Source organism: Lipophrys pholis (assembly GCF_963383615.2).
Source record: "Lipophrys pholis genome assembly, chromosome: 1".
Lineage (NCBI taxonomy): Eukaryota > Metazoa > Chordata > Actinopteri > Blenniiformes > Blenniidae > Lipophrys > Lipophrys pholis.
In genome coordinates, this window is record NC_137635.1 from 45,352,914 (window position 1) to 45,378,959 (window position 26,046).

Genomic DNA, 26,046 nt, shown 5'->3' on the forward strand with positions numbered 1-26,046 from the left:
TTCAGGGACGGACTAATGAGGAGGATCAGGAGGAGGAGGGAGGGCGGCAGACAGCTGTTTGTGCCCTATTCTCCCTGATTGGGTTCCTCTCGCTGCTGGTGTGAGTGTGTGAAGTCAACGGGACTGGAAGAAGAAAAAAAACTGGCATCTGATGCGAGTGTGACTGACGGCCTTCGAACGCGAGAGAGTCCTCATCACAGTCGATTCCCTCTTCAATAATGATGCGATGATACTGAGCAGCTCCAGGGCTGAAAATAAATCGTTCCGCTATCTTCCTTTTGTTAGCTGACTTGTTGTTCTTCTTTTTCGATTCCAACATCAACATTAGGTTAAATACGTCCCCTTTATTACTTTGTTCTTTTCAACGTCTGTTCAGTGCAGCTTTTTTTAGCGATTCAGCAGGATCATGAGCAGCTTCAAAGGTGAAAAACAAGAAGAAGAGCAACATTTACAATGAAAGACATACAGAAAGAAACAACAATATAATACCGAGGCAGCGTTTAAAGCTGTTTTTCCTGGAAGTAATCAGTAAAAAATTATAAATATCTTGGATTTACTTCACATTTACTAAGTGCCTGTTTACAAGACAGTTTTCAAGTGAATACGCAAAACTTGCGGCGCATTTTGGGTGTCTGTTTACATGACAACTGTGCTCCGAGCTACTGACAATGCAACCTTTTTAAAAACTGGCTCCCAAGGGAGAACTTTTCAAAAATGCTCTGACTCCGTCTCTGCGGAAACGCGGGGGAAAACTTTTCTAAAACGCTGCTGCAGCCATAGTAAATAATTCCTCTGCACCTGTGCGTGTAGATGTACAATAACATCAATGGCGGCCACCAGAGTGTCATGACTCCCGGTCCTCATTCTAATGGGGACTTGGTAATTTGATAGTTGAGAGTCATCCGAAGTTGCAATCCGACTTCTTCGCCCATACGACCATACGATTGTCCGTGTACTCGCATTTGTTCAAGTTTATAAATGTATTGTTCTCTGCATACGTGTGATTTTATTACAAAACAAATCAACTGCGGCATGCTAATTAAATTGTTTTCAGTCATTTCCGTGAAAACGGACATTGTTATCGAATCACTGTATTTTCCATCTCTTGAACTGAAACTCTTCCTGAAATGAAATTGTAAAAAAAACTGCTTGAAACTCATGAAAATAACTTTTCTATGATATTCTGATTTCATGAGCTGCACGTGTGATTGTCGTCCTTCACTTCCTGTTCAAATTACTTTTCGTTTTACTTTATTTTATAACCCTATCACAGGTGAAACCGTCACACAGTGATTCATCGCTCATTCGCTCATGTGGTGGTCAATCAGATTACTTTACTGGGCCCTCCTGAGTGTGTGTGTGTGTGTGTGTGTGTGTGTGTGTGTGTGTGTGTGTGTGTGTGTGTGTGTGTGTGTGTGTGTGTGTGTGTGTGTGTGTGTGTGTGTGTGTGTGTGTGTGTGTGTGTGTGTGTGTGTGTGTGTGTGTGTGTGTGTGTGTGTGTGTGTGTGTGTGTGTGTGTGTGTGTGTGTGTGTGTGTGTGTGTGTGTGTGTGTGTGAAGAGGTGTGTCAGCTTCAGCTTTCCGTCCAGTCAAGAACAGACTTGTAGTGGAATTCGTCGCGGCGGCTTCTAACAGGAAAAGGTGTCGATTTTCTGTAGTTGGAGCTCGATAATGTGAGAAAAGGTATGAGTGGTTCACAAAGCTGTCCTCCTCTTTCATTCCAGTCACAACCTGTCTGACCAGGTTGGGACAAATGAACACATGAGAAAAGAGACCCTGTTTTTTTTGTTTTGTTTTGTTTAGTTTTTTGTTTTTGCAACTCATTCATGAGAAAAAACCTCCTGTGTCTTTTTAAGTTTCTCTTACAATGTTGTGTAACACGAAACATCAGCTCATAATTGTAGTGCTTTGAATCTCTTAATCTAATCTCTCCAGGTTTGTTTGTTTTGGAAACTGAGTATAAAAAAATGGAATGATCAGCATTCAATTTTAAAGGTACAGATTGCAAACTGCAGAGACCCGATAAACACATTAGATGTAGTGAAAATCCAATGCTCACTAACCCTAACCTACTTTACCTTACATATTGTACTTTTAGGCCTGGATTGATATTCAGTCGTGTAAAACTGCTCTGACTAAAGTTATTGTTACTGTTACTAGGAGAATTTTGAGACCTGGATGTTCACCAACAACAGCACTCATATTTGTCATTGAATCTGTGACAAACCACATCTTCTCTGCGAAGCGTCACTTGGTCGCTGGGGTTGTTTTAACTTGCACACACAGCAGTGGAAAGACTGAGGCTTTTGCCAGTGTAAATACAGCCAGCATAGTTTGACTCATGAGCTCCGAGCTTTGATTCCTATTGTCCGTGCAGCCCGGATCAGTTATATTCGCTTGAAAGGCGTCCAAGTCATGAATGCGCGCGGCGAATTCACGAAGAGAAGCAGACAAATAGTCATAAATGGAGACGCTGTGTGTTACATAAGCGGCGGATGTTTCTGTGTGATGGTGCTGCAGGCCTCGGATGAACGCGTTTGTGACTCCCCGCTGCGACTGATCTGTAGTTTGTACATCATGCATGAATCAAACCGTTAGTTTTGTGTCTTTTGCAGTATGCCAGGGTATCACCAACCACTTAAACCTTCTGGGGACCAGGGAAGAACACTACTTGACCATGGTCAAGTCCTACAGCAACTGCACCGTCGTGTTGGAGAACCTGGAGATCACCTACATGGAGGAGCATCGAGACCTGTCCTTTCTCAAGGTAAAGATGCAATCTACAGATCGAGAGGCTGTTTTAAAGGGTCTCTTTGGTGGTTTTAGGACAGTTTGCCAAACAAATTTGACTTTCTGATCAAAGCAGCATATCAGAATCGGTACAACAGGGGTGTCGAGCACACTTTAGTTCAGGGGCAACATACAGCAAAGTTTCATTTTGAGTGGGCCAGACCGGTAAAATATTGCCAAAATAACCTTTAAATAAGTTTAAAGTCTAAAGGTTTTCTTTGTTGTGGCACAGAGCATACGTGACAAAAAGGTCAATATTTTTCCAAATATAATTAGTAGCAAAAATGACTACAATCTCAACATAAAGCCACTTTTAATGATGTAAAATGTAGTGAAATATCCAAAAACCCACAGGCCCTATATTTGACACACTTGGTGTTTAACAATTCACCCTGTTTTTAATGGTCCGGTTGGAGCTTCAGGTCAAGCTCAGGTGAAATGACAAGGGTGTACAGATGTGACTGCACACGCACACGCACACGCACACACACACACACACACACACACACACACACACACACACACACACACACACACACACACACACACACACACACACACAATCACATAAAAGTGTTCAAAATCAGAAATGTTGCAGCACCAGAAATTTTACGGTTCACGAGAATTATTAGTCTGATTACAGATAACATGTGATTACAACTTTATGATGAAATCTTGAAAACAAAACACCAGCTGAAAGTCTGCAACTGTTTCCCAAACAGGAAAAGTATATAGCACCTCTTGTGTAACAAATGCATGTTGAAAGCTGTGAAACCAATTTTTATGAGTTAAATCGCATCTAATTCTTATCTTGTGCTTCTCATTGATTTAAAAATTTTTTGTAAATGGGATAAAATATGAAGAAAAGCATCACATACATAGCCGCAATGATAGTGGACATTGTCTACCTGTTTATCAACATTTGTAATTAAAATACTGAATAACTGTTTATAAGCTCTTCATAGTAAGGAGCAGTCCCAATTCTGAGCGACAAATCAAGAAAATGGTGAAATATTGGTCAGTTTTACTCTCCTCTTAATGTATTTATTAGATATAAATGGCACATCAATATGTTAATTACTTTCTTTTATAACTTCACATGGAGTTTGACCATTGAAATACCTTCATGAAGCCATGAAACTAACATTGTATTCATTAGCAATGTCTATTTGTTTTTTCTCTCCCACCGACAGTCGATTGAAGAAGTGGGCGGCTACGTTCTGATCGCTCTCAACACGGCGTCGAGGATCTCTCTGGACAACCTGCGCATCATTCGGGGTCATTCCCTTATCGATGGGAAGTTTGCGCTTCATGTCATGGGCAATCACAACAAGAGCATCGGTCTGAGCACCAGGGAGCTTCTGCTGCCCAGCCTGACGGGTCAGTTGAACGTCGTTGGATACAAAATGTGGATCTTGTGCAGTTTTATTGAAGTCGCCTCCTGTTTTCAGAGATTCTCAAAGGAGGCGTCAAGTTTGCGAACAACCAGTTGTGCAACGTCGAGACGATACAGTGGTACGATATCGTCAACGGCAACAGCAAGCCCAGCATGGAGCTCCCAATGGCGAGCAACAACCGGCTGTGTGAGTGCTGCAGGGCGCAAAGAATGCGAAACCTCACTGAGTGTTGAGCCTTTTTTCAATGTTTCCTGTGACGTGTCCCAACAGGTAGAAAATGTGACTCGAGCTGCTTCAATGGCTCCTGCTGGGGACCTGGTCCTCAGAACTGTCAGACATGTAAGCTTTGATCATGGAACAATGGGAAACATTCCAAACTGTTGGGGTTCTTATAGCAGTTGAAATGAAAGTGAAGCTTTTTTTTTTTTTTTCGTTGTTCTCTCCAGTAACGAAGCTGAACTGTGCACAGCAGTGCTCCAAGAGATGTAAAGGACCTTCACCCAGTGACTGCTGCAACGAGCACTGTGCTGCAGGCTGCACGGGACCCCGACCCACCGACTGCCTGGTGAGAGAGAAGCTGGGGAGGCACTTTCAGATTCACTGTGCTGTGTGTTGTTTTTTTTATTTTTGGTTTAAAGCTTTTGAAAGTAACCTTAAATAACCACCTGGCTGTCATGAAATAACTTATTTCATGCTGCAGAGCTGCGTGCCAATCTCTGCCTGCCTGTACAGCTTTGTAATACCACAAGGGGTTTTATAGTCAATGTGGCATCAGTGTAACACTATAGTGTTTGTACACTGAGATACATTGTAATTTGCTATATATCTCGAAGGCCGCATTTACACTGTCACTGCAATGTGACCATTTCTGATTATTTGTTCTTGTAAAAGAAAAAACGCTTTAATTCTGATATTTTGAGATTGGATAGAGGCCTCATTCATATGTGGAAATAAATCCGATATGATATCGGATATGTGCCAGTGTGACCATCGTTCAACCAGACTGATTGGATTTTCTTAACATTGCATCTCTAACGCTTTCAAATCCAGCGCAGTGATCAGTTTAAGACGTCACATGGCTTCTCAGTCTTTGAGGAGAGGAGGAAATAATTGCATCATCTGCATAAAATGCAATATGGCCCCCGTTCTCCTTCTCTGCCTAAAAATCCTGGCAGTGTTTGGCAAACCTCTCAGGCACCGTGACATCAGCATCCAACATATGTCATCACCCATTTTTCTGTCTTTGCGATTAGCGCTTGCTTCAGAAGTATCCCGAACACTACAAGTACACATGCGTGATGTTTCTGACGTTGTAGGCAAGTGTAATCGCATGAATCAGATCACATTATAACATACATGTTGTGGTATGAGCGCATACCTTCGCCAACGCCACCTTGCAATGTTCAGGTAAAATGATGATGTTCTGCAGGTTCCTATTCTTTTGTGTTACTTGAACACACTGTTGGAGTGAGTTGGCACGTGATTGGCTGAGAGTGGAGAAGGGGGGCAGGGAGCGGAGTTAGCATTGTGCTAGCAGGCGGCGAAAGCCAGCTGCAGCCCTCCAGTGCGTCTCCATGGCAACAGACGCTGATCTGTTGCCAAGGATTTATTCGGAAACGGTTAGCCGTTGGTCCTTGGATGATGACAAATCATCCCTAAAGATTTCATGCAATTTGGGCAAAAATCGGATTTAGGCAGCAAATTTGATCTGGGCAGAAGGACTTGTAGTGTAAATGTGACCAAAAGGACAAACAGTTTAAGATTTAAGATTAGACTAGATTAGATTAAATTAGATTAGATCTAAAATTTATTAATCCCACCTGGGGAAATTTCGTCATCAGAGCAGTGGTTTCACATTGCAAAAAATAGTTAGACAGTGTAGTTGCACACAGAGAACAGACTATGTATGTAAAGAGATAATGTGAGAAATATATCTATTTCGAGATTTAGATCCCGTTATCTTTCTTGAGCTCCTCAGGAGAGACCACTCTCCCGCTGTCAAAAAATTAGCTAATTTACTTTTACTGAGTACAGAAAAACCTCAGATTGAGCCATCCAGCCATCTAAACTCAACATATCCTCAAGAAGACTTCTGTACAATACTCTTTAGTCTCAGAACAGCTGGCTACATTACTTACTCCATTCTATATCCTTTGTCTTATTTTTATAAAAAATCTGCATGAGAACCCTACAGTAAGAAAAACAAAGCCGTCACTCAGCAGCCTCTGTTTTTCCCATCAGAAATCTTGTTGTTGCTTTCAGTCCCGGAGACGTGTGGCTGTTGATTGATTGTGGACTATCAGCATCTGCTCCCCCCTCCCTCCCCCTCCGTGCAGCTCGGGAGGACCGAGGCCGCGGCCAGAGACGGAGGAATGCAGTGTTATCGTTAGCGCCGGGCTCTGTTTTGGTGGCGGTGCGCCTGATGACTGCTGTTTGTGCTCGCAGGCCTGCCGGGACTTCCAGGATGACGGGATGTGTAAGGACTCCTGCCCGGGCCTCATGCGCTACGACCCCAACCTGCACCAGCTGGTCCAGAACCCGCACGGGAAGTACAACTACGGGGCCACGTGTGTGAAAAGCTGCCCACGTAAGAACAGACAAAGTTATTTAAACTTTTAACAGTGTGAAACCCATCAGATTGTGACTCATGTGAACATGTGCCCGGAGTGTCCTTGGAGACCGTCACATATCCAGTGGTTACACTTTGTCCCAGTTTAATGATAAACTGTATAAACTGGAGAAGAAAATGATTGAGTTTCAGGGTGTCTTAATGCGAAAACTGTTCTACAGACTTTGAACTGACACTGTTTAGTCTGAACTGTGTGGCCTACTTCTGTCTTTCTCTTGACATGTTAAATCTGACAGGGCTGAAGGAGACAATCACTTAGACCAGGTGTGTCAAACTCATTTTGGTTTCTGCATTAAAATTACAATTTCATCTTGAGTGGTCCAGAGCAGTAAACCATAATAGCCTTTGAATTTAAACTTTAAAGTTTTTCTTTGTGACACAGGTGATGACACTGTCAGTATTCTTCTCAAAACCAAACAATTACAACCAATATACAGTGAAACGTCCATAAAAACTTCTTCTATAGCTGTTTGTATGATATTTTTACATGGTCACCGAGCTAGTTTGATAACAACAAGGTAGGTACAGTAGATGTCATGGCAGGGTCAGTGATATCTCTCCTCAGGTCTCAGTGTTGTGTCGTGTCCGTCACTCTAAGCAAATATTGTTTTTTTAAACTCAATGTTTTCTTTGAAATCCTTAGTGATTTGGCTGGATTGGAGCCTGTTTAGGCCGTTTTTAACCCACGACACCCTGGCTTACACTAAAGCAGCCAATAGAATAGAATTGAATAGAATCTGTGTACCCTAGTCTATCTTAATCTAATCTGATCTGAATGTCCAACACTGCTGGAATTCACTTATTTGTGAGTTTTAAAGTGATGGAATACATCCAAAGAGTTAAAACCATGCAGGTGAACGCTCTAGACGACAGTCAGAGCATTTTCTCTCTTTGGGATTTTTCTGTGTTCACATGATAACAACATGGCGTGTGTTTTGTTGGCATCCCAGATAATTATGTGGTGACCGATCACGGGGCGTGCGTCCGGACGTGCAGTGGGAACACTTACGAAGTGGACGAAGGGGGGATCAGGAAGTGTGCCAAGTGTGACGGCCTGTGTCCGAAAGGTGGGAGGTTCAAAACCGTCTGTGCCACGTTTGGATTCATGACGCGTTTCACACCATTACCTTTCCTATATTCGTTCTTTTCTTTTTGTATCTGTATTTCTACAGTGTGCAATGGGCTTGGAGCCGGAGAACTGACTCACACCTTGTCCATCAATGCCACCAACATCGACTCCTTTAAAAACTGCACCGTAATCCAGGGCAATATTGCCATTATTCACACGTCCATTCATGGGTGAGTATAACTCATCGATTCTTGTTAAAGTTGACGTGGTGGAGCTTTGTATTTATCCACAAACAGCACAAAGACCACATGTTGAACTTATTCCAGAAGATTTGTAAATAAACATTTTTTATCGCTTTAGCACAGCAGATGATCTTTCACAAATCTCTTCTTGGATCAGGTTTTAACCAGACAGCACTGAGCACTGTTTGTTTTCCTCTTATCACACGAGTGTCTGCAGTTTCCACCAGCAGCACTGTTGATTCAGCTTTTTGTTTTTTCGTCAATATTTCTTTGACTTTTGTTTGTTTAATCATGAAATAATGAAGCTGAATCGCATCCATTGTCAACACAGTCTTCATGCTTCATGTATTCGCATTAATGCAGAGTGTACGGCAACAGTTTTTTGGCAGTTTAATCCGCTTGCAACACGTATATTGCAAATTGTGATACTGCTGTGACGATGAATTTGTGACGTATAATGCAACGATGTGGTTTGCTTCCCTCCGTCCTAACTTGTTGTTTTAGGTTGTTTTTTTGCAAACTTTGTTTATTGTTTTTTTTGTTTTTTTTCAAGAGATTCAATGACACATAATGTATAATCCAATATCATGCATTAAATTGGATGAATGGAATATTTATGCATTGATGATATTCTCATTAATGATAACAACTGTCCCGTTAATATCCCAACCTTTTGAAATATGAAGTAAACATAATAATCTAAATGGTCAAATATAATGTCTGTTTTGACATTCGTAATGATTTACGTGTCTTTGACTTTCATGAGATTGTAATTGCAGAATGAATCTGATTAATTGGGTACTTTCTGACTTGTAGGGATCCCTTCACCCAAACGCCCAAGATGGATCCGGCCCAGCTTGACGTGTTCAAGACGGTGAAGGACATATCTGGTAAGGGCTGAGTAAGACCTGAGTAATGCATGACACATTCATCGCACACCGAAGGATTTCGCAATTAAGAAAGCGGTCGTTGCTGCAGGATACCTGTTGATCCAGACGTGGCCGAAGAGCATGAGCTCACTCAGCCCCTTTGAGAATCTGGAGATCATTCGAGGCCGGACGAAGCGGTACGCTCCTCGTAAAGACCCCCTGAAGTTTCATAGCCACTCCAACACGAGGAACAAATCTGTTTTCTTAATAGCCGAGTGCTTTTCAAAGCCCTTGTTACAAATCCTTCTCTTCTCTCCCTGTAGGGGAAGCCGCAGCGTGGCCATCGCACAGCTCAATATCGACTTCCTTGGCCTTCGGTCGCTCCGAGAAATCAGCGACGGAGACGTGATCCTCCTGAACAACCATAACCTCTGTTACACCAGCGGAAGCAGCTGGAAGAGGGTCTTTAAGTCGGAGAGCCAAAGTGCCACTTTAAGTGACAACGGCGAGGCTGCTGTGTGCGGTAAATTCAGGATACACGACAAAGTGAAAAAGCATTGTTTGACAAAAGCTTTGCTGTTTTACATGGAAACGGCAGAAACGCTGAGAACTATGTGGTTGGCATGGAGGACCACCAGTTGGCGCTGTTTGTTATTGAAATGAAACCACCCACCCACACACACACACACACACACACACACACACACATGCGTCCATAGAACAATATGCTTTAAACATTAACAATGGCGAGTACACTGACATTAATATTTATAAAAACAGTATAAAACAATATATCTCTAGAAATTTTTTGGTAAAAGATGCATAAATAATAAATAAGCTCAATAATTATGTTGCACAGTCCCTTCCAGAAGAATATTTCCCGGCACTACGGCAGTCTTTGTTGGATAGTTATTATGGACAAGTCTCAACTATAAAACGACCAAGTCCCAGGAGAATATGGACTGGGAGTCATAGACGAAGTGCAGAACAACTATTTACTGATGCATTATATAATGTCATAATTGTGATCTGTGTGTGTCGTTTTGGGTTCCAGGTCTGAGGAACAACACTTGTGACAGGAAGTGTACGACAGACGGCTGCTGGGGCCCGGGCCCGGACATGTGCTTGGCCTGCCGTGACTTCAGCCGTGATGGGAGCTGCGTTGACTCCTGCAACATCCTGGAGGGGTGAGGGAGGAGCTCCGAAACAAACATCAGATCTCTGCTAGCTACACTTCCCTCCATCTTTATTTTGCAAAGTGTTTTGTGAGCCAAAGACCGCAGTGTCAAAGGCACATTCTCTCCTATTTGTTTATCTTTGGAGATCTCTGTCAAACATTGCACCTCCGCATGCTTACAATTTAACTCCAGGCTTCAAGGCTTTCGCTTCACGTGTAACTGTTTGATTTGAGGCATGCCAGCGGTGCGAGTCTGCCAGCTTAGTTATTGTGGCTTTTCTCTGTATTTATTTTTTTTGTCTTGCAGAGATCCGCGGGAGACGGTCATGAATAAAACCTGCGTGGAGTGTCACCCCGAGTGTCAGCGGATCAACGGCACCGCGACCTGCAGCGCGCCCGTACGTGTGTCACAAACTAAACACTGAAAGACTTGTTGAAGTTTGAGTAATGCCAGTTTCTCGGAGTTGGGTGGCGGTGGCGGGTCACTGTTGAATTCAGTCTGTCCTGAATCACTGAAGCAAGGCAGAAGAAACCAAGCGTTTCACCCTGAAATCCTTTTTAAAGGCGCAGAAACCCAGACAATTGACAATTAGGAAAACAGAAGACGTTTGTTCCTTTCCTCAAACTTTTTGAAAACACCCTGACTCCGTCCCCATGGAAACGGGGGATAACCTAGCTTTTCTGAAACACTGCTCTTGCACATGCCGGAGTATTTTGAAGTCAATAGTTCTTCTGCACACGTGCGAGTACATGGACATGTTGCTGTGTAATTGCTAAAATGATGCATTTTCGCTTGAAACGTTGTTGCATACGTTGTCTTTTTTTGGGGTCTGAATATTGAAAAAAAAGAGTTCTATTAGTGCATTTCACACTTTCATGAAACTTGAGGTTAAAATTTTCGTTCTCGACTGTATTTAAAATAGTTCCTTAAACGACTACGTCTGTTTTATGATGTGCAAAAGTAGATTTTCTTTTGTGTTATTGTAACATCAATACATGAATATTTGTCAACCACAGCCTTTATTTCATTCATCAAGCAAAATGGAGCTCAAAGTGCAACGATGCTCACAAAAGCCAAAAATGACACGGAATCAGTCACGACAAGGGCTTTAGGAGGCTTTAGGAACGTTGAAAAAACTTTAACATATCCCGTGTCTTTATCCAAGTCTCACTCGTGTAAATAATTCTGTTTAATCTCCCACTGAAAGCAGCACACTTATATTCATCGAGTCCTTCCACCTGAGGCTCACATAAGATTTTAAACTCCCCAAAAACAAGCGCTATACCCCGTAAATAGAATATTATTCATGAATGCTAATCCTATTTTCGTGTGTCAGTCAGCCACAATCAATGAGCAACGCGGGTAAACATTGACACAGCATGTAATTAGTTCCAGAAGTGCCGGAGCTGCTGATTTCTCCATCCACAGCAATGCTAATAAACCTTAATGCCACGGAGCCGCGAGGCGTGCTGAGCTTCGAATGAAGGGTGTGAATGCACAGCCCGGTTGTATAACTGTCTTCTTGTCATGAGCTCCTCTATGATGGGAAACATGGGACACCGTTATTGAAAACAGAAGCTGAGAGGTTGAGAAAAATGCAGATTTACTTGAGAGGATAAATCACAGGTTATGTAAGCAAATAGGTTCACAGAAGTATCTAACATTCTTATTTTTGAGGATAATTTATTTGATCTTTTTCACGTTCAGGGTTCTGGAAACTGCACCAACTGCGCCAACTTCCAAGACGGACTGTTCTGCGTGACCCGCTGTCCACAAGGCGTGCCAGGAGAGGGCGACACACTGGTGTGGAAATACGCAGATGACAAGAGAGTGTGCCAGCTCTGCCACAGCAACTGCACTCAGGGGTAAGAGTTTGTTGTTCTGGCGAGCTGGGAACTGGAACTGTTGTTTCAGAAGGGAACAAAGCCAGCTTTGTAATGCCATGCATGAAACTTTAGTTTTTTCGACAATTTTTCAATTATTTACAGTTTAGATATATATTCTTCAACAGGGCTTGTTTTGTTTATAACAGCAGACAAACATGTAAAACAAAAGACAAATCATGAAAATAAAAAAAATATTTATAAAAATTATATCTAAACAAAGACAAGGTAAACAATAGAAACTTTAGTGGTCTCTCAGGCTCCGTTTACACATGAAAACACTAAACTTTCGTTGTGATTTAAAATAAAAAAAAAAGACTTGTATGTCTTTGAGGTTATAACAGTTGCTTCTTTATGGACCACACACATTTTTATGTATTAAAGAAAAAAGTAGTTGTAACGTCACAGTATAGATCCAAACACGCCACGAAAGCCACTTCCTGCTAAAGAAAGGCAAAATCATTCCTGCTTTTTTCTTATCTTTTTCTATACATTCGTAGCTTCAATATTTACTCTTCGGTAGAGTCCTTTTTAATTTTCCTTCCTTTTGCGTAATGCTGACAGGGTGTGTTGATCATGACGTGCAGAGTTCGGCAGAAGTTAATTCCAACCAGGAAATACGGTGTACAACCAAATAAACCTGAATTTACAATATGAGACAGCTGTGTAGCATGTCAGGAAGCCTAAAACCAGAGAGCTATGATCTTCAGACTGTCACCCAACCCTGGATTACCTTTATTATGTACTAAACCACTGCGAAAACCGTCGTCTGTGAACGCAGTTTATCCCCGCGTGCACGGATACTACAAAGAGTAAAAGCACTCAGAAACAAGATGCAGAGATGCTGTCGAGCTCCGGACATGGACTGAGGTGAAGTAGGAATCTGTCCTTTTCTGCGATCCAGATCACATCTGTCCCAGGGAAACTCGTATTTAGATGTCAAAGCACATTTTGCTTGTATTACTGCAGAGTCCAGGTGTTAAACAGGCCTGTCTGCTGTCCATACTTAAAACCTACTGACAACAACCAACACAATATGAATGTCATGTTGAGGTCTTACCCCCACGGGACGGAAAGACGTACTTAAAGTCAAGCCGGTACGGCTCAGTGATAAACGGGTCCTGGCCTGTCTTTTTTGAACCGTGTTGCTTTGCATCAGAATCTCCACCCCGACATGTGGTATCGGTCTGAACCACAGGTGTCAAACACGTCTTCCTTCACGGGCAAAATTCAATCCAATTTCATCTTGAGTGGGCCGAAATCAGAGCAATCACAGATTTCTGACATCCGCCAAGCATAGACATGGAGCAGAATGACACATATTCCACATCCAGATCAACCGCCTTTATTCGTTTATGTGGTTTGGTGATCACATGATTTTATTTCATAATTAGAAAGACCAGAACATAAGACAATATTTTGCGAAATGAAAACGTTCTCTTATTTGATTCGGATCACCACCCAAATTTAACAGGTTCTTCCTTTGATCAAAATGCACATGTGTACCAATTTTCATGAAGAGCCACGCTTTAGGTTTTGAGATATCTTGTTAACAGACAGACAGACATGCAAATTAACGCAGATGATTATATAAGCTCCTTGGCGGAGGTAATAACCTTTTAATTTAAACTCTAAAGTTTTTCTTTGCTGGTGTTGTAGAGTAAACGTGTTGAAAACATTTTTCACAAAACCAAACAATTGCTATAATCTCTACATAAAACCAATTTTAATGAAACCATCTCGGGCAAAATACAGTGAAATGTCCACAAAACATCTGGATGATGCAACAGATCTATAACTAACAAACTCCCTCTGACTGCATGGCTTTAAGACTAATCTAATGGCAATGAGGTAGTGAGCTTTCATGGCAGCGTCACTGACATTTCAGCTCGGGTATCAGTGTCCACTACTCTCAAGAAATGAGTTTTATAGAAAATAAAGAAATAAAAAAAATTATTCTTTGGAATGTTTACAATTTTTGGTTGCTTTGGCCGGATTGGAGCCTCTCGCCGACCCTGTTTTGGCCCGAGGGCCTGATGTTTGACACCCCCGGTCTGAGCGATCACATGCTGTTTTTCACTTTCTGCTCCGCGTCTCGTCTTTTGCTGACTCTCCTCTTTGTGCTTCCAGGTGTGTTGGACCTGGCCTGGGAGGCTGCCACATTAAAGCGTGAGTTACCGACACTGACCCACTGCTGAGTTTCTCAAATGTCTCCTTGCTGATCGAAAGTCAGGAAGTCTGTTTTCTCCATTCAAAGCAGCTCTGCGTGTCTTTCAGGCCGCCGGGTCTCTCCATGATCGCGGCCGGCGTGGTGGGCGTGCTGCTGGCGGTTCTCATCACGGGCCTGTCCGTCTTCGTGCTGCTGCGCAGGCGACACATCAAGAGGAAGAGGACCATGAGGCGTCTGCTGCAGGAGAAGGAGGTGAGACGCGGGCCGACGATGTTGGGAAAGGACAGACAATCCTCGCATGTGTTGTATGAGCAGGATGAAGACTTTGCTCACCTTTCACAGTTGGTTGAGCCTCTCACTCCGAGTGGAGAGGCGCCGAACCAGGCTCTGCTGCGCATCCTCAAAGAACCCGAATTCAAGAAAATCAAGGTGCTGGGCTCGGGAGCCTTCGGCACAGTTTACAAGGTAATGGAGTTTGTGTCATGGAATTAAAAATCCCTTTTCCAGCCGCCTCGCTGAAGCTCTTGCAGCTCCACCCGGCTCTGGTCTCACTCATCTGCGTCTGTTGTTCATTTTTCAATTAAAAAGAACTTGCCACTCACGCATGACTGACTCCACTTTCACAGCTCTGTGGGGATTTCTGTTTTGACTTTGTGGATCTTTCATATGAGTGAGGATTAAAAAAAAAAAGCAAACCTCCTCAAGGTTGACTGTTTATTTTAGGGTAATTTTTAGATTCAGGAAGAAGTCCCTAGAGGGAGGAGCTTAATGTTCTTCTGCACACAGAATCATCTGCATATGTGCACTCATTCAAAAGCACTTTGATCATGAGAACTAGTTACAAAGCTTTCATGCACTGTGTGTTTGAGGATAGAATTCAATCTAGAGGTGAACACTTATGAAGTTATATAACTGCTCCGCGTAATTGATCCCAGTGTAATCGTAATCTCCACATTGACTTGTGTCTGTACAGGGTCAGTGGGTCCCAGAGGGAGAAGACGTGAAGATCCCTGTGGCCATCAAGGTTTTGAGAGAGGCCACGTCGCCAAAAGCCAACAAAGAGATCTTGGATGTAAGTTCCCTGGTTCAGGTGGTTCATCCTCCACTTTGAGTTACTGTAATACAAACGAAGCAATTTGAAATGTTAATTCTTTACTGTAGTATCAAATAAAGGAACAAAAAAAAAAAAGACAACATAACATGGAAAACAGCAGAAATAAGGATATAAGTGGAAACGAGTAAATCTACGACGTTTCCTCACCTTGGCGTCGGGACAAAGAAGCTTCAGAGAACTTGAGTGAACGGTTAAATGTTCTTACGATGCAAAGTTGATAGGGCTGAATCGTCCCCGCACAGCGAAGTTTGAATACTACTCGGGACACGAATACAGGCCGTGACGTTTTCAAGTAAAAATGCCAAACTTTCGTTGTGTAACTTTTTGAAAATGGTTCCCAAGATGGAACTTTTAGAAAATGCTCCTCCTCTGCCTCTGTGGAAACGGATGAAAATGCAACTTTTTGAAAATGCCCAGGCTCCATCTCCTTGTAGATGGCAGAAATACTGCTACTGCGCATGAGTTCCTATCCCATTTGTTTTCATTGTAACGGGGAGTGTGTCGTGCTCCATGCTGACCGTCCCATCGCCCTGAAGGAAATGGGATTAACTCGGTGGAGGGGAATGTGTAGGCGTTGGTTTGTAATCCAAGGCTGAGGTTACTCCGCGAAGGAGTCCGGTTCCTCAGACTGCTCCGAGGAAGCCGAGGGACCACGCAGACGCACCGACGCTCGACTCAGATCCTGTGTTGTTTTCATGCTGCTCAGTCACTGTGCGTCTGCACGCTGCCTCACACTGTATTTACCCGAGGGCGGCAATTTAACGATTAGGTGCTCTGAATCTTTCTTATCAAACTGGCAGGATTACAGAGCACCGAGGAGAAAGGCAGTTATTTCCCAGCAATTTTCATACCGCATTACGCATACACAGAATATTCAGCGTTGCGTTAACGCACACGGTTTGTTGTTTTGTATGCACTTGGAGGAAGGAAGACATTTTTCTTTTTTTGCTGGCTTATCTCAATTCAGTTTTTTTCTGTTAGCGACAGAAACTTCCTACTCGGACAGTGAAATAGTGAAACCACAAACTCTGGCTATGTTATTTACTCACTAAACCATGTTGTGGTTCAAAGTTTTACTGCCCCTATTCATTGATGTTGTCTTACAGTTGTTGCTAAATTCAGATTTCTTGGTGAATTGTGCTCTAAAATAGCAGGGGTGTCAAACATAAGGCCCGTTGGCCAAAACCGGCCCTTTAAGAGGCTCCAGTCAGGCCAAACCTCCAAGCAAATTGTCGAAATTTCAACAAATATCTTAAAAGTAGCGGACACGGCACAACCCTCAGACCCGAGCTGAGATATCGGTGATGCTGCCATTAAAGATAGCAAACTAGCTAACTAGCCTCACTACAGGGTGAGTTTGTAAAAACACCCATAATGCAACAGCCATAGGAGAAGGTTTTTGGACATTTCAATGTATTTCATTAAAATTGGCTTCATGTTCAGATTTTAATCATTATCAGTTGTATAAATATAAACATTTTCATCACTCTGACCCACAACAAAGAAAAACTTTAAAGTTTGATTTTATAGATTATTATGACACTATTTTACCAGTCAGACCCATTCAAAATAAAATTTTGGCCGTACACGTGGCCCCTGAAGTAAATTGTGTTTGACGCCTCTGATTTATAGGTTAAGTGAACATATCTGTTACTTATACACATTTTTCCAGTTTCTTACAAACTGTATATATTAACGACAACCATTTAATACATGAATACTGTTAAACTTGATGACAGGTGTTCCCAGAGGTGCACCTGGTTTGATTTAACATGAAAATATAATAAACTATGAAACAACTGTGCCTGTGAACATCGGACACATAAAACTAGTGCAGGTCTTCAAAATGCTATTTAAAGGTGATTTATTCCAAATAATGCATTATATAGCATGGAAATCTTACACGGGGATCCAATGAGAAGTTTTTTTTTTTCCAATAAAAGGATTTTTTGAAATTAGAAAAGGTAAAATATGAATACATTTTACTTAAGTCGGTGTAAAAAAATACAAAATAAAAACTTATGTTGGGTTAACTTGCCTTTTTTTAGTTCACTCGGCGAGTTGGTTATTTTCCAAACCTTGCCACCTGAAACATTTGCTGTTAGTCCCCTCCCACTACCAAAAGAAATGTTTATTTTTTTAATACGTGTGTGTGTGTGTGTGTTTCACAGGAGGCCTACGTGATGGCCAGCGTTGAGCACCCCCACGCGTGCCGTCTGCTGGGGATCTGCCTGACCTCCACTGTGCAGCTCATCACGCAGCTGATGCCGTACGGCTGCCTGCTGGACTACGTGAAGGAGAACAAGGACAACATCGGCTCGCAGCACCTGCTCAACTGGTGTGTGCAGATCGCAAAGGTACGAGACCCACGGAGCGCAACGCACAGCTCGTATCACATTATATGCAGGTGTTTTAAGTCAGAGTGTTTTTATTTATTTATTTTTTTCCCCTATACGGTTTTAGTTTCAGTTGTGATTTTATGATTTGAGGAATACCATTTTTGTGCAGCAGGGAGCCGTACTAAGCTCCTTACTTTATTGTTTCTGATTCTTTCTATAAGTGTTGGCACTTCCTGCTTCTAGTCAGAGCAGTGTGACTCAGTGCACCGCCTTGTGGTACAAAGTAGTATTACAAGACCGGTCGCTATGCCAGCTGACTGCCTTGAATATCTCTTTCTATGGTGATGATTGTTTATTTCAGACATGGAAATAATAAAACATTTTTAAATCTTATTTAAATCCATGCATATATAGACACAATTATAAACTTAGTTATAGAATACTTAGTATTCCTAAAACAATACAAACACACAGGACATTCTCTCTCTCGCTCTCTCTCTCTTTTAACAGATTATGGTCAGTTGTAGCCTCCACCCTATCCTCTGTTCAGCTCTCACAGTTTTAACTTTCAGTTCCCGGTGTTGAGAAATCCTTGAGGTGAAATATTTTTACCAACTACCTTTTTCTTTTTGTTTGTTTTTGTTCAAAAGACGACAGACGAGACACTGTGGTGGTTTAGTACACCATTTTGTAAATAATAATCTGAGATTTTACATCGTTTCATGTCCTTTATTTCCTCTCAATCTCCTCTAGGTTATTTCTGAACGTCTTAAGTCATGAATATTAAATGATCGAATTTTCACAGAGCCATTTTTCTTTTTATAGCTAATATCAAGCTAAACAATCATCTCGTCTGTCATGACAGATTTCTCTACTTTCAAATCTTTTTGTCTGACCAAACAATGTTTTGAAGTAATTCAGAAATCTCTGCTGTTCTGCAACAAACTGCACGCCTCTTTGTTTTTCGTTTTCCGCACTAAAGGGGATGAACTACCTGGAGGAGCGCCACCTGGTGCATCGTGACTTGGCAGCCAGGAACGTCCTGGTGAAGACTCCTCAACACGTGAAGATCACCGACTTCGGTCTGGCCAAGCTGCTGAACGCGGACGAGAAGGAGTATCACGCAGATGGTGGAAAGGTTGTATCACTCATCTGTGGCCCAATCAGAATAAAAAGAGCAGCTGATAATAGAAAATGGCATTTTCTTCTGCTCCAGACTGTTTCTTATGTAAGCGGCGTGCTTTATAAATAGTCTCAAACAGTGAGATAAAGGTCTAAAAGAACTAACAGATAAGTTTCTTTGTACAACTGGAAGGATTTTTTTCTCCTCACTGGATAACATTGAGTAGTTTACCAGTTTAACCTACAGTTTGTCTCAGGACAGTTATGTTGGTTTAAATCAATAGATTTATTCAGTTACTAAAAAAGTTAATAGAGAAACGGATTAGTCTTTTTAAATGCCAGCAACATTATGATCAGGGGTGTGAAACACATTTTAGTTCAGGGGTGAGGAGTTTGTTGTGATGCAGAGTATAGGAGATGAAAATATCTATATGTTCGCAAAACCAAGGAATTACTAGGGTAAATGTGCCCAATCTCAACATAAATCCAATTTTGATAAAAAAAAACCTTCTGGTTCAAAATACAGTGAAATGTCCCTAAAACTTCTCCGACAGCTGTTGGATTATGCATGTTTTTACAAATTCACTCTAACGACATGACTTTGAGACTGACGGTAGTTTTCCAGTCTTCCAGATCAGCGTCTCACCAGTTCCAAAAACCTTTGTTGGTACGTTTTCCTCCCTTTTTATTCTAAATCTTACCATTTTTGTTCTGCAGGTGCCGATAAAGTGGATGGCTCTTGAATCTATCCTGAACAGAACGTACACACACCAGAGTGACGTGTGGAGCTACGGTGAGTTTTCATGTTATCATAACCATATAATTATAGACCAGGTTGTTATTGTAAATGAGAAACCAGTTCTCAAATAACTCACCTGCGAAAATAAAGGTGCAATAAATAAATAAATGACTCAAAGTCTAGGGTTTTTTCATTAAATCACAATACAAACCAAAGAAGGTTTGTTATGGTATCACATACAGTATAAACTGGATTTCTTCAAGCCTTTTTTATTTTACTCCTCATACTTTTAGATTAAAGACAATCGAAAGCAAGTTTTTGTGTTTTTTTTCTCTTTACTGGTTTTCAAAACTATTGTTGAAATTCAATAAATCCTTTAAACTTTTTAGTTCCTTTAAGTGTAAAGATTTGTGTTTCAATAATATTCATATGTATTTAGATGGACTCATAGTATGTTTTTTCCTTTTTTTAATTACACCTTTGGTCCTTTCATATGAAAATATATTATTATTTTTCTTAATGGCTGTTTGGATGCATAATGCAATTAAAACGCATGTTTATATCATATTAGTTTCATAAATTTTGTCTGAAATAGAAATAATTTTGCACTCAACCTCATTTTAGAATGTTAGCTCACCTGAATTACACAAAAAATGTGTTCTGAAAAATGTGTTTTTATCGAGTAAATCACAGTTGTGCTGTGCACTTTTTTGTTTTTATCATATTTTACACTCAAGATTCAACAAGAGGAATAAAACATGCTGCTTCACACGGCACATGATTTTTCCTCAGGCATCCCCCTGACCGCGTGGAGGTCCGCCCCACACCACTTTTTAACCCAGGGGTGTCAAACATGAGGGCTCTGGGCCAAAACTGGCCTGCAAGAGGAAACTGGCAAACTAACATTAGCCTCAAAGCCATAATGTCAGAGGGGATTTGTAAAAACATGCATAATGCAACAGCTGTAGGGGAAGGTTTTTGGACATTTCATTGTGTTTTGCACTAAAAAGTTTCATTAAAATGAGCTATATGTTAAGTTTGGAGTAATTTTCAGTGATAATTATTTGATTTTCTTCATATTCATAACGTATACTCTGCGCCACAAAATAAAAAATAAAATAAAAAATACCAGTTTAAATTTGAAGGTTATGTGGCCCCTGAACTAATATGTGTTGGACACCCCGGTTCTAACGCAATTAAAATAATTGTCCCATCCTGCATGCAGTCTGAGCCCAGATCGTTGTGTCACTGCAGATCTGTAAAACAGCTGGGTGTCTGTACTTGTGAGTATTGGTGACAGTCTCTGCGGGGAAATATTTATTCATTGCTAAATAAAAGCGTTCTAGCAGAGAGAGCGAGAGAGAGAGAGAGAGAGAGGGAGAGGGAGAGAGACACACTCCGGCTCCCAAAAGCTTCAGACTTGTTGTTCTTGGACTGGGATGAAGCTCCATAACAAAGCGTGAAATGAATAAGGAGAACATGGCGAGCGCAGGTAGAGAACACCTACACACTGCCCGTCTCAAATGGACAATTTCCCATCAGGAAGAGATTGTTGCCTCGGCCTACGTAAACACACACACACACACACACACACACACACGCGCACACACACAAACAGCTTCCAGATCTTCTCCCCCTCGAGGGGGTTTGATCTTCCGCTCAATATGGCAGAAGCATCAGCATCAGCAGACCCTGGCAGAAGTGACGGCTTCCTCTCCTCCTTCTTTTTTTTTTTTTTTTTCTTTCCCTCCCACTCCCGCAGGCTCAGCCAGCTCGTCAACATGCTCTGTTTTGATAGCGTGTGATATTTGCGGGGAGTACATCCTGTCACTCTCCTATTTATTTATTTATTTATTTATTTTTTGTTTTTCTTGTTGTCTGGGGGAATGAAACTAAGTGAATGACGGCGGTGATCACGGTGACATTTACCAGCTGTCCTCCATCTCCGCACCGTAGGTGTAACCGTCTGGGAGCTGATGACATTCGGGACCAAACCCTACGACGGGATCCCAGCCAGCGAGATAGCCGGCGTGCTGGAGAAAGGAGAGCGCCTGCCTCAGCCGCCCATCTGCACCATAGACGTCTACATGATCATGGTCAAATGTAAGAGTGGCGTTATTATAACAAACATCAACAAACATGCAAAAAAAAGATAAATTGTGAAAAATGTTTATATATTTACACGTGTATAAAGTTTATGTACTATTTCTATTCATTATATTCACTAATAACAATATAATTAGAATTTTTCAAGTTAAAATACAGAATCATGATGAACCTGTAGATATTATTTGCTCCATGTCAAAAACACACGAGTAGTTTTTGTTTTATGACTGTTGGCCAGGTAAAACAAAATAAAAGAATGACTTCTTACTTGATGTCCAAAAAATTTAAAAACAAAAGAAAACAAGGTGCAGATGATTCAAATCCAAAGTAGCACAAAAAATGACGTGTATGTGCATCTCACAAAATGTGAATATCAATGAAAATATTTGAAATGGTGCCTTTTTCTGCATTAGTCACAGTAAATTAAAACTTCTTTGATTTTGAAGTGTATAATTGATCAAATATTCTGTAAATTAAAAAAATGTATAATTTATAAAATAAAATTATTACTTTTAAGGTAAAATCAAGAGTAGAAAGCAAGAAATTGTTGACACACATCTGTGCATAATATTAAAAATGATCTGATATATGAAAAAATATGATACTCAAATGTATGAAAATCAAGGAGAAGCTGGATTTGGAGGCAATAAACTTTTAATAAAACGCTTTTGGACCAAACGACACCCACGGGAAAGTCTTGAAAAAGTGTATAATGAGAAATCGTTCATGTTTGGCCCACGGGTCTACTGTCTGCTGGAACTGCCGTAGCTGATGGTGTTTAACTTGTTGCCCTTGTTTTCTGCGCAGGCTGGATGATCGACGCCGACAGCCGGCCTCGTTTCCGAGAGCTCATCGCCGAGTTCACGAAGATGGCCCGCGACCCGTCCCGCTACCTTGTCATTCAGGTACGAACTCACGCCAACATCAACCGCTCCAGTCCGCTGAGGTGTGACACCATCAACCCAAGAAAATAAATAGAAATAAATAAATAAAAAATGCTTCCTGCTCCAGGGTGACGACCGCATGCACCTCCCGAGTCCGACGGACACCAGGTTCTACCGCAGCCTGGTCAGCGGCGAGGGCATGGAGGACGCCGTGGACGCAGATGAATATCTGGTGCCGCAGCACGGCTTCTTCAGCAGCATCTCGCAGACCCCGCTGCTGCACTCCACGGTAAGACCCGGCTCCATGTGAGGGATTAGAACCTCCGTGCAGAAACCTTGCGCCTTGTATTAGAGGACTCAACAGCAGCCTGTGTAGGCGTAGCTTCTGGAGGCCGTCACTCCCTCCATCCCAACAACACTTAATTCATTTTCATCACAATGGCAAGTATAAAAAAATGACCTCTTCCTGAACTAAAGCAGATTATTCAGGCATTTGAAAAACCTCCTTTTGGGAAGTATATTCAATTTAACTCCCAACATTCTCAGAAGTAATCAATTATCAATGATTGCATGCCAAGACGTCGTATTTCCCACATAATTCCAAAACTCACAGTGTTTTATGGAATATCCAGTCAGGGATTATATATTTTTTTCCATTTGTAACTCAAAACTTTGACATATCTGAATCCTCGTGTTCTATTATTATTCATCTGTATTATAGCAACAACAGTATTAACATGTGAGCACATGAATGTGCATAACAAAAGAAAATCTTCATCATGCATCAATAGAATTCAACATTACTTTTAAATTTGACTATATTTCAGCTTCATCCTTGTAGAGGTCAAACCAAGGAACGAGAACAGGATTTAGGAACGAGGAAATACAGATAATAGTCTTCAGATGTTTCGGGTTAAAGGCAAGGCCCCGTTTACAGGACGCTTTTTCCCGGGAAAACTGAAAACTTTCAATGCGCTTTGGGGGTCTGTTTACGTGACAACACTCCTCGAAGCAACTGGAAACACAAATTTTTCGAAAACGACTCCCAAGGTGGAACTTTTTGAAAACTCCTGCGGCAGCCGGCTCAAGAAAAACAAAGACAAAACACATTGTTGACGCTTCTCCTTCACATTCTGCTGCAGATGTTTGAGAACCAGCGTGCAGAGGTGACTCATTTCCTCTGTGTGGTCACAGTTCTAGTTTAAACAGCGTTTCTAACTTTAAAATAAAACCCCAGTGCGGGTGCAGCCCGAATGAAAGAATGCCAGCGTTGCCTTTGTGTCATAATTACAGCGATCCAACGCTGGAATGATTCACGGACGCAGGCAGGTTCAGTGGCAAAACGTTTCTCTTGAAAACTCACCCGTCTGCATTACTCAATAGATTTTAATACAAATTACAGTCATTATACTAATGACGTGCCAGTAAAGGCAAATTTATAGTGCGACAGAGAGATTAAAATAAAACAGACTGTCGGATAGTGCTTAAACGCCCGATGGCAAAAAAACTTGGGACATACGGTAAAAAAGCAAAATGTTGTTTAACGCTTTTATGTGATTGTGTTCAACATACTGAATTCAGAACGTCAGTAACTTATTATTCCCAAAGCTCATTCTGTGTGTAGTGTTCCGAAAAGTTGGGACACCTCCATGTCGCATCGCCACTCCATTTAAATAAAAATGTCTACATTTTCACAAAAAGCAAACAATTACTATTGAAAATGACTACAGTCTCAACATAAAGCCATTTTTAATGAAAATATCTAACTTTCTTTCTATTTATTCTGTGTGGCGCAATGCTTTCCCTCTGGAATCAATAAAATACATCAATTCTATTCTATTCTAAAATATCAAAATTGTCCGGAAAATACTGGAAAAGAAGGATGAAACTACTAAGATCAGGTACAAAAACAGCTGAAAATGTTATGGAAGGATTTACTCCTAAATTGTAATATAAACTTCATAAATGTAACATAAGATACAGGTTGTTTTTTTTTTCAAAACGACTTTATATATGAAACTTGACAAACCTCGTTTTAAAGACTGAATGTGTTTCGCGGCTCCAGGTAAATGTAATATTTTGGAAAATTGCAAAAATGTTGTGGTAAATGAAGGTAATGCGCACCATCAATAACATTAATAAGTTGAATTTAGAATTAACCTGCTTGATAAAGGGTCATATACGCTTTCTGTTTATATAATATCCCAACCTGGGGTAAACTGAGGTTGAATCTGTGCTGAATGGACGTCACTGTAGTGCATTTGACTGAATCAGCAACCCGTCCAGCCATTTCCACGGAGATGCTGATCTGCAGGAATGTGTACTTAAATTAATATTTCTGATGGTTTCACACTGATTCCTTCTTCTGTGCAAGAAAAAAAAAAAAAAAAAACAGCATGAAATGTGCCAGAAAAACAAGCAGCATGGATTTTAATAAAAAAAAAACAACAAACAAACAATAGAGCACCACATGCTTCAGGAGCTTTACCAACATGTAGCCGGCTGAAAATTTAATTGTGCTATTTTAACAGTGTTTTGGGATTTCTGAATAAATCATTACCCCGCGAGCCAGAATGGAAATCAATCAGATTTTTTTATTTATCTTTTTTTTTTTTTTGTGTGTGTGCACACTTAGATTTCCGTTCAGTCAGCTGGGATTGAGCTCACTCTGAGAGCCCGGAGAGGTGGGCAGCTTAAACCCCTCCTGAACCCGGTCTCTCCCACGCTCCCTCCCAGATGCCCCTCTCACTGATGGGAACTGAAAGTTCTCCTTTACCTGGATCCTCGCTGGTCACCGACAGCTTGATCATCTTTCCAGGCGCTCCTTTTAGAATCTCAGGACTGCGTTTATAGTATCTCGCCCACACAGAGTCACAAATCCTTCGGCTGGTTGCTTCTGCAGCGCGATTAATTTTCTTTTCTTGTTGGAAATAATTGCCTTGTCACAGCCGTCACTCCAACTCAAACATACACGCGAAAGTTTCAAGTGAATCTCAAAATGCAAGAAATATGATGATGATCAAGAAAGTGAGCACGGCAAATTAAGTTTACACAACGTTTCAAGTGAAAACGCATTGTTTTTGCGTTTTCTTTTCCGAAATGCTGAAAATTATGTAGTTGGCATATTGGGCCACTAGTAGGTGCTGTTGTTTGTTTTAGTAATGAAACCACACTCGCATGCAGGTGAATAACAATACACTATAAATACTAACAAATGGTGAGTGACTCAACTATAATACTACAAAGTACCAGGAGAATGTGGGAGTCGTGACACTCTGGAGGCAAACTTTGTTGTTATTGTTCCTCTACTGAGCATGTGCAGAGGAACTGTTTACCACAGCGCATGGAGCAGTGGCAGCGTTTTCAAACATTCGCATTTTCTCCTATTCCACGGAGATGGACTTAAACAGTTTCCAAAAAGTTGCCTTTACTCTTGCTTCCATGGAGACGATGCATTTTGAAAAAGTTCCACCTTGAGAGCCGTTTCCAAAAAGTTTCCTTTTCAGTGGCTCCGAG

The 26,046-nt window shown here is 41.3% G+C and overlaps 1 protein-coding gene across 2 annotated transcripts in view; it reads left to right on the top strand.

Moving 5' to 3' along the window:
- egfra (epidermal growth factor receptor a (erythroblastic leukemia viral (v-erb-b) oncogene homolog, avian)) overlaps nt 1–26,046 on the top strand; it is a 58,946-nt gene that overhangs the window by 27,412 nt on the left and 5,488 nt on the right. For both annotated transcript variants that reach the window (XM_080462456.1, XM_080462455.1), the window contains exons 2-25: nt 2,615–2,766; nt 3,983–4,169; nt 4,241–4,372; nt 4,457–4,525; nt 4,633–4,751; nt 6,632–6,773; nt 7,766–7,882; nt 7,988–8,114; nt 8,943–9,016; nt 9,105–9,192; nt 9,319–9,518; nt 10,050–10,182; nt 10,480–10,570; nt 11,881–12,038; nt 14,187–14,225; nt 14,334–14,478; nt 14,569–14,691; nt 15,200–15,298; nt 17,512–17,697; nt 18,662–18,817; nt 19,519–19,594; nt 21,497–21,643; nt 22,454–22,551; nt 22,658–22,819. In XM_080462456.1, coding sequence (XP_080318582.1) covers nt 2,615–2,766; nt 3,983–4,169; nt 4,241–4,372; nt 4,457–4,525; nt 4,633–4,751; nt 6,632–6,773; nt 7,766–7,882; nt 7,988–8,114; nt 8,943–9,016; nt 9,105–9,192; nt 9,319–9,518; nt 10,050–10,182; nt 10,480–10,570; nt 11,881–12,038; nt 14,187–14,225; nt 14,334–14,478; nt 14,569–14,691; nt 15,200–15,298; nt 17,512–17,697; nt 18,662–18,817; nt 19,519–19,594; nt 21,497–21,643; nt 22,454–22,551; nt 22,658–22,819 — 3,020 coding nt within the window. The remainder of the gene's footprint in view (nt 1–2,614; nt 2,767–3,982; nt 4,170–4,240; nt 4,373–4,456; nt 4,526–4,632; nt 4,752–6,631; nt 6,774–7,765; nt 7,883–7,987; nt 8,115–8,942; nt 9,017–9,104; nt 9,193–9,318; nt 9,519–10,049; nt 10,183–10,479; nt 10,571–11,880; nt 12,039–14,186; nt 14,226–14,333; nt 14,479–14,568; nt 14,692–15,199; nt 15,299–17,511; nt 17,698–18,661; nt 18,818–19,518; nt 19,595–21,496; nt 21,644–22,453; nt 22,552–22,657; nt 22,820–26,046) is intronic.